The 8,902-nt window shown below is 40.5% G+C and overlaps 2 protein-coding genes across 2 annotated transcripts in view; one reads left to right on the top strand and one right to left on the bottom strand.

The window, feature by feature from the left end:
- Nucleotides 1–5,204, bottom strand: part of LOC107571137 (lymphotoxin-alpha-like) — a 5,956-nt gene extending 752 nt beyond the window's left edge. The window contains exons 1-4 of the mRNA XM_016257422.1: nt 4,831–5,204; nt 342–377; nt 225–258; nt 74–139 (exon numbers count right to left, since the gene is read on the bottom strand). Of these exons, the coding sequence (XP_016112908.1) occupies nt 74–139; nt 225–258; nt 342–377; nt 4,831–5,022 (328 nt within the window). The 5' untranslated portion in view covers nt 5,023–5,204. The remainder of the gene's footprint in view (nt 1–73; nt 140–224; nt 259–341; nt 378–4,830) is intronic.
- A 2,711-nt stretch (nt 5,205–7,915) lies between these two features.
- The window catches only part of tmed1b (transmembrane p24 trafficking protein 1b), a 3,838-nt gene continuing 2,851 nt past the window's right edge, over nt 7,916–8,902 (top strand). Inside the window, exon 1 of the mRNA XM_016257423.1 lies at nt 7,916–8,166. Within this exon, the coding sequence (XP_016112909.1) occupies nt 7,990–8,166 (177 nt within the window). The 5' untranslated portion in view covers nt 7,916–7,989. The remainder of the gene's footprint in view (nt 8,167–8,902) is intronic.

Here is an 8,902-nt window from a genome sequence, read left to right as displayed (position 1 = left end):
GGGGGGGGGGGGGGGGGGAAATCATAAATACACTAAAAGTAACAATCGACTGCGTGTAGAAGTTGTTTCATACTTTGCAGAAATGCTGCCGGTTTGCTCTCAGCTTTGGGAAGTTTCGCAGGCAAAGCTTCATTAAAATCTGTTGAGAAAACAAGCCGAATGAACGCTGAACACATCGTGAAGAGCAGCGCTTCAGTGCTCTGACTGTGTGAGTGTTTACCAACCTTGTGGACTTCTGGGAAACGGGTACTTCTCTCCCTGCGGATAAATATTTACAGAAGCGTTGATATGATCGTCAAACAAACCTTTCTGTACACACCTGCGTAAAAAAATATACTCACTTTTATATATTCCACTTTCTGGATATCGGATGTTGTCTAGAAAAAAAATTGAGAAAATATTTGATGTTTTTCACATATTTTTCCTATTACATTTTGGCATTTCAGATGTGTATATACAAAGTAAATGAAGGCCTGTTCACAGCCGTGCGAACGAATGGCTGTTAACGCGTCTGCTTCAGACTGAAACAAGTATCTGTGTGTCATCAATGCATCTGATTTTGAAGTGTTCTAATCTCTTTTCAGTTGCACAGCTAAATAAAACCAGCCAACCAATAGGATCCGCGCTTGTAGTCACATGCTCAGAGCCGAAACCGTTACAATGAGAGAAAATTTTGGAATCGAGTCCGATTCTTGGTTCTTGGGATTGGATTCCAAGAGCCTCAATGTTGTTTTCAATTCTTTTTCGATTCTTGTCTTTTAGATTGAAGGAACCTCTCGCCATGACTGCAGGATATATAAAGGTCGTAGAAAGTAGCCTTCTCATAATATACAGCTTTACTTGCTTTATAAAATGACGATATATTTCTATAGCTCTGACTGATTTTTAAATTGTAATTTTGTCTGCATTGCCCATGACATTAGTCATAGCCCACAGCTCATCAGTGGACATGTGTTTATTGCATGAATGGAACAAGACATGAAGCGTTTAAAATACATGTGCACAGTTCAGCTGAATGCACTGTATGCTTTGCACAAAATTAACAAACTTTACACTGAAACAAAATAACCAGAGTATTAACAGCAACACTGATATAAGAGCCCGTGGATGGCTGTTTGAAAACATGCACATGTTGTTTAACATCCTGCGTGTCAGAAATGAAACATTAAGTCCAAAGTATACTTCGGTTAGATTCTGCATACAGTGTGCGTGATGCAAATTTCGTCACCATAATAGTATGTACACCATTCAGTTCTTGTAACCGCGCACGCATACTTCGCACTCACAGGTCGCACAAGCACATTGAATTTGCTTTGCAGTAATCAGTTGTTCCACAAGGTGGCAGCACTGGAAGAAAACGAAACACAAGAGACGGAAAAACTGCAATAGACCGCTTGTGTGAGAGAGTTATGAGAGAGCCCAGCTTTAGTTTAAAAGAGTACAAAGATGTTTTTTTGCTCATAACTTCTGGAGAAAAATACTGCAGACGCTGGACAAAGATGAAGCTTTCTAGAGTTGACCGCCTGTGTTCGTGCGCGCTATCAAATGGATAATACTTTGAAAGGTTACGCGTTTGACTGTTGCTAGTGTACATGTATAAAAATACTTTGAGCTTTACATAGTGGTTTATGTCCTGGAGTAACCAGGTTATTGTGGCCTTTCTAAAAGCGCCATCTACTGTCGCAGAGTGATAATGCATATTCATTCAGCCTGCCTTTTGTTAACGCATTGGTCTGAACAGACAAAATCACAGTTTTCGTGTCAAACATTAGCACTAATCTGGAATCATGTTGCTATCACTATTCAGCTATTCATTGATTTTCTAGATACCTAGAGCTTACAATTGAACTTTTTTCTGGGGGAAGGTGAGTGAGGGTATACAAGAATCTATTGTTTTAACGTTTTTAACAAAACTGACTTATTTTAAAAAGCCTCCCAGTCCTATAAGATCCGTTAGTCGTTTGTAGGACCATAACACACTGTTATTAGTTTTGATGGAGGATATTACGCTCTTTACCAGAATGAACACCAATTGATTTTAGTGCATGGAGCTTAATCGTGTATTTCTAATGCCTTTTACTGTTTATGTCATGTCTGTATATTGTTTTGTTTTTTTATTTTGAAAATGTCACAGTGGCTTGGGTGTCTGGCCTGGGTGTGCAAAGCCTAATATATGTTTACAGGAAATCTACACAATAATCCAAAACCATGAGCAATATTCTGCGGGGGTTGTGCAAGCTAGTGGTTAGTGATCTGGCCTAGTTACCAAAGGGTTCAGACCATCAGCAAAAAGGTCAAAGCAGAGTGAGCTTATGAGACGTTTGGCAGCATCCAAAAAGAGAAAGATGGGAACATTTCCTGCAGCATAAGAGGAAGTGATGTCTGCACAGGGGTGGGGTGGGGCGGGGTCAATTATTGCACATGCCAGCTTCATGAGCTCATGTATTATCTGAGTCACACCACATGATCACCGAAAAGATAAAACGCAGTGAAAAACACTGTAAAGGAGAGGTTGAGCAGCTGCTGCAACTAAAATACGCACTTTCTTAATTAGATGTACAGTAGGTGTGTCAGCACTAGTGAAATGACTGCGTGTTGGGTTTTTTTCCAATTTAATAAATGTTTTTCATTACAAGTATTCTCAGAACTGCAATCTAAGTGAAAGCCGAGGGTGTGGATGAGTCAGTATTTGGTGTCTCCTGGAGCTACACGAACTAAATCTGATGGTCAGGATCTCCAGCATGACTTCAGATGATCTAAAGAGAGCATCTTGATCTTCAATCCGAGTCCCGTGATCAGTGATCTCTGTGGTCTTCTGGAGCCCATTGTAAATACTCATGGGAAAGTCGTGGCCGAATGGTTAGAGAGTCGGACTCGTAACCCAAAGGTTGCGGGTTTGAGTCACGTACCGGCAGGGATTGTAGGTGGGGGGAGTGAATGTACAGCGCTCTCTCCCACCTTCAATACCACGACTGAGGTGCCCTTGAGCAAGGCACCGAACCCCCAACTGCTCCCCGGGTGTATGTTCACGGTGTGTATGTGTTCACTGCTGTGTGTGTGCGCACTTAGGGTGGGATAAATCCAAAACCATGAGCAATATTCTGCGGGGGTTGTGCAAGCTAGTGGTTAGTGATCTGGCCTAGTTACCAAAGGGTTCAGACCATCAGCAAAAAGGTCAAAGCAGAGTGAGCTTATGAGACGTTTGGCAGCATCCAAAAAGAGAAAGATGGGAACATTTCCTGCAGCGTAAGAGGAAGTGATGTCTGCACAGGGGTGGGGTGGGGCGGGGTCAATTATTGCACATGCCAGCTTCATGAGCTCATGTATTATCTGAGTCACACCACATGATCACCGAAAAGATAAAACGCAGTGAAAAACACTGTAAAGGAGAGGTTGAGCAGCTACTGCAACTAAAATACGCACTTTTTTAATTAGATGTACAGTAGGTGTGTCAGCACTAGTGAAATGACTGCGTGTTGGGTTTTTTTCCAATTTAATAAATGTTTTTCATTACAAGTATTCTCAGAACTGCAATCTAAGTGAAAGCCGAGGGTGTGGATGAGTCAGTATTTGGTGTCTCCTGGAGCTACACGAACTAAATCTGATGGTCAGGATCTCCAGCATGACTTCAGATGATCTAAAGAGAGCATCTTGATCTTCAATCCGAGTCCCGTGATCAGTGATCTCTGTGGTCTTCTGGAGCCCATTGTAAATACTCATGGGGAAGTCGTGGCCTAATGGTTAGAGAGTCGGACTCGTAACCCAAAGGTTGCGGGTTTGAGTCACGTACCGGCAGGGATTGTAGGTGGGGGGAGTGAATGTACAGCGCTCTCTCCCACCTTCAATACCACGACTGAGGTGCCCTTGAGCAAGGCACCGAACCCCCAACTGCTCCCCGGGTGTATGTTCACGGTGTGTATGTGTTCACTGCTGTGTGTGTGCGCACTTAGGGTGGGATAAATGCAGAGCACTAATTCCTAGTATGGGTCACCGTACTTGGCCACGTGTCACTTCACTTCACTCATAACTCTAGATGTTGAAGGAAAGTTCATGTCCTCATTTAAGGGTCACACTTGTGATCCTTGGGGGTCAAAACTGGTCATGGAACATTTTTTTTATTTTTATAAATGTTTGTTACTAATGTTGTGACACTTGTTTCTTTCTTATATATATATATATGTGTGTGTGTGTGTGTGTGTGTGTGTGTGTGTGTGTGTATATATATATATATATATATACACTAACTGAGACTTGTTATAGCACTTGCATATCATTGCTCTTTTGTTAGTTTTGACTGCTTTTATTGTCCTCATTTGTAAGTCGCTTTGGATAAAAGTGTCTGCTCAATGACTAAATGTAAATGTAAATGCGTTATATTTTACTCAATAATATTGCTTCAGTAATATTCTGTATTTTGAGGGAATTTCGTGGTCCTAGACAATTTCCACTGCTAAATTGTGGTATAGACAGATAAGGCTGTGTTTAGATTTTAGTTTAAATTATTTTCAGAGGTACTTTTGCTAAGTTTTGCATTTGGATATATTTGGGCATAATTAAAGACTGTTTTGTCACGGCTACTTAATAATACATAACTGTTCTGTATGTTCATTTTCCCCATTCGGATCACAGGTGTGACTTTTTTTATTTTCTCTTTTCTATTCATGTTTGCATCCTTTGTTTTGTGTATGTTTGCATATTTTCAAAAACAAATTCAAAAACATAGACTTTTTTGGTCTAACATGACCAAAGGCCTCCAGAGTGTTAACCGAGCAGAAGTACAGTAATAACTGCATGAAGAAACTGATGAGGAACACATGCATGAGGACTCACCGCGGGCCTGCTGTAGAGATGCCAGATTAATCCAGCCTCGATGAAGACGCCCAGCAGAGCCACGGCCAGCAGCAGGTAGATGACAGAGAGCCGTGGGCCGTCGCTCCTGACAGACACCTGAGGCGGGAACGCCTGGCTGTCCACCACAAACACCTTCATGTCTTTATTCACGCTCTCAGCTGCGTCCGACATGCTGCAGCTCCTGTACGACTGACCTAACAGCTTCAGACGGGAAACCTCTCTGTCAGAGCTCCTCCATAGAGTGTGTGAAGCCTTCACTGCAGTGTGTGAGAGTCCATCCTCAGCGCCAGCACAGCAAACACACGAGCATCATCTGAGCTGCCGAGAGCGACCTGACATCCTCTGACCCTGAGGCTCACCGAGCACAGAGAGAGAGAGATGACCGCCCACTGCTGCTCGCGGAAGAGTGTGTGTCTCAGAAAGAGAGAGAGACACAGAGAGAGAGAGAGAGAGAGAGAGCACTGGGGAGGGGTTCAACAGAGGAAAGAAACTAAAATGAGGAAGTTTTTTGGCTGTATGATGATAAATCTATCTGTCACTACATATTTACGTCTGTCTTCTGAAACCTCTTTGTTTTGTTCTCCATTTACTTAAAAAGTAACTTTTTGTTATTGTTCCTTAAAAAGTAACATTAGTAAATCAAAAGTAACTGCTTATTATTATTACTTAAAATATATTGCTTAAAACAATATTGTGGTAATCTCATAGAAAGTAACTTAAAGTAACAATGTTGTGCTGTCATGAAAAGTTACTTTTTATTATTGTTACTCAAAAAGTAACAATCCTACTTGTTGAATAAAAAAACAATTGCTGTTGTTTAAAGTAAACATATTGTGTTAATTTCATAGAAAAGTAACTTTTTTAATAAAAATAACAATATCCTACTTGCACAATAAAAAAGTAACTTTTTATTATTGGTACTGAAAAGTATCAATATCCAGTTTATTTAATAAAAATAACTTTTTATAAGTGTTAAAGTAACAATTTTGTGCTAATTCCATAAAAAGTAACTTTTTGTTGTTGTTACTTAAAAAGTAACAATATCCTACTTACATTTTTTGTTATTGTTACATAAAACATCACAATATCCAACTTATTATATAAAAAGTCACTTTTTAGTATTTTTTCTTAATGTAACAATATTGTTCTAATCTTATAAAAAGAATCTTTTTAATTATTGTTACTTAAAAGTAACAAAATCCTAATTATTGAATAAAAAGTAACAATTTTAGTTACCTAAAGTAAGAATATTGTGCTAATTTCATAAAAAGTAACAATATCCTACTTATAAAAAGTTGTTACATAACTGTTACTTTACATTAAAAGTAACAATGTCTTAATTATAATATCAAGCTACTATGAAACAGAAAGTAACTGATGTTATGTAATTTAATTTCTGTAAATGTGTGATGAAATATTGAATTGGTCTGTTTGAAGCTTCCCCAGTGCAGTCCTAAAATCATGCTACTTTTGTGTTTGTGTGCATGCAGAGGATGCATGAAGATCTGCACAAATATAAAATCAATCCGGAAAAAGCATACAACAAAACAAGTGACCACAGATGCTCTCGCTTATCTGATGACCTAGAGACTAGTGCATTCATGCACATATATAAAATACATGCACACACACACACACACACACACACACACACATTCACACACCCTATCTCTCTCTCTCACACACACACACACACACTCTTTCTCTCTCTCTCTCTCTCTCTCTCTCTCTCTCACACACACACAGGTTCCGGTGCAGTGAGAGCTCAGATGTGAGGATGCAGTGAGACAGGAAGCAGTTGGCGTCTCTCATGATGAGCGGCTGAATCATCTCTGAACACACACTCTTATGCACCTGTCCTCATGAAACCGGACAAGCGTCTGATCTCTGGTCAGCTTTGAATCAGTATTTTCACTCACTCGCTGTGTGTGTTCAGAGTTCACATCTCAGTTGCAGTCTGTTCACGGTGACATTTCTCAGGGTTTTTTCTCCCCCCTCGATCACGCAGCCACACTTGTACTGTACAACGAACAGCTGCATTTATTTTTTGTGCAATTTCATTTGCAGTTGAAGCTTTTATGTGCACGCTGTAGAATATTTATTACTGCTTTTTTCAACTGCTCACACACATTTTCAAAACTTTGCCTCTTTTTTTTTTCCGGAACTTCACACACAAATCCAAGAATTGCACACAAAATGCAAAAAGCCTCACGTCTCTTGCAAAATGAAGCACTGCATTCAAAATATCACAAACACATCTCAAAAGCAAACATTTGCAAACAACGTTGCCATAATATAAATTCCTGCTAGATCTGTGTGTGTTACACAGAGAACTGTGTGTTGTGTTTTGAAAAAAGTGTTTTCTGAAATTGAAAACTGAGTGAAAGGCTGAGAATTAGTGTATGGCTTTGCAGATTCGGTGAGTGCTTCTGCTGTTCGAGTGTCAGCTTTCAGAAACTGTGTGACAAGTACAGATTCTGTGAGCAATAGTAATGATGCTTGACTTAGCATTACTAGTACTGCCAATAGAGGTAGTAATAATAACACAACTAACTGTCAGTCATTTTCTTTACAGTAGTCAACATTTGAAGTGGATCAAAAAAGTTCATCAAAGTTGTCCTAACACCAGAACGCATTTTGGTTTTAGGTTTTAAGACAACTTTGATGAAAGGCTTGTATCCACTTCAAATGTTGACTAGTGTATATATATCTTTCTTTCTTTCACTAACAGCTGTGAGATGCTCAGTGAGGCTCGGTTGTGCTGCCATCTAGCGGCAGGACAGCACATCAGCGCCTGAAATAAGATCATCCACTGAATTACTCTGAGCTGAGCTGCAAGTAATTATAGCCTATATTATACCGGGTCTACATCTATGTATATATGTTATCTCGTATCCGTTTATAACGTTTCTTATCTATGCATCTATAAAGTTTATTCTGGATAATTGCTTCCTGCTTCAGGATGTTACAGGTTTTGTGTGTAACGCGGCTGGCTCCCTGCGCGCTGATTGGCTGCAGCGCGGACACTCGGTGTGCTCTGATTGGCTGAGCGCCGCAGCAAAAGTTGAGCTACGGAAGCGGAACACGTAGGACGGAGTTACAAACGCCGTTGAAGAGGCTCTTTCTGCGCGTTACAGCATGGATGGCGCGCAGAGGACACGCGTGTCTGTGCTCGGATGTGTCGCGCTGTTTGTCGGCGCCGTTAACGCGTTCAGTCCCGCGGACACCGAGTTCACGTTCCTGCTGCCAGCTGCCAGCAAAGAGTGCTTCTACCAGAGCGCCGCGCAGAACGGCAGCCTCGAGATCGAGTTCCAGGTACCGCTGAACGCTCTCTCACACGTCACAGTCTTCCAGACACGCGACGAGACGCTCGAGAAGAGCTGCGTGTCGTGCGTCATTCACGGAACGTTTCGAACGCTCGTCGAACACTTTCTGAAATGTTCAGAACCTTCAGAGAACATTCAAAAGTAACAGTCCCAAAATATTGGCGGAGTTACAAAATGTTCTGGAAGAATGCTAATTTGTAGTAAACACTAGTGTTGTTGGAACATACTATAGTACTGTATATATTATAGTATTTACAGCATACTGTAGTATTAACTCTAGTCAGCTGATACACTCTATTAATAAATACTGTAGTATGCTTTAGTTTTTACTCTAGTGAACTAGTGTGTTGTAGTATAATATACCCTATAGTTGTAGAAAACTTAGTACAGTAATTAGTTTATTATACTATAGTTACAGCAACTATAGAATTACAACAACAAATTAATTCAAGTGCTATAGTATGGTTCAAAAACACTACAGTATTTAGGCTACTGTAAATAACTAGTATTTTTTCATGTGGGGTTCTCTTAAGGTTATGTAGTCGAGGAGCCGTTTGTTGGTTTCACCTTTGTTTACTCTGATTGTACCACAGCTGAGCCAGAGTTAAACTACAGTGTGTGTGTGTGTGTGAGAGTGTGTGTGTGTGTGTGTGTGTGTGTGAGAGTGTGAGTGTGTGTGAGAGTGTGTGTGTGTGTGTGTGTGTGTGTGTGTGAGTGTGTGTGTG

Source organism: Sinocyclocheilus grahami, unplaced genomic scaffold (assembly GCF_001515645.1).
Source record: "Sinocyclocheilus grahami isolate Dianchi unplaced genomic scaffold, SAMN03320097.WGS_v1.1 scaffold1551.1, whole genome shotgun sequence".
In the NCBI taxonomy this organism is placed as follows: Eukaryota; Metazoa; Chordata; class Actinopteri; order Cypriniformes; family Cyprinidae; genus Sinocyclocheilus; species Sinocyclocheilus grahami.
The sequence above is the reverse complement of the archived record's forward strand: the minus strand, read 5'-3'. Positions and strand labels throughout refer to the sequence as shown.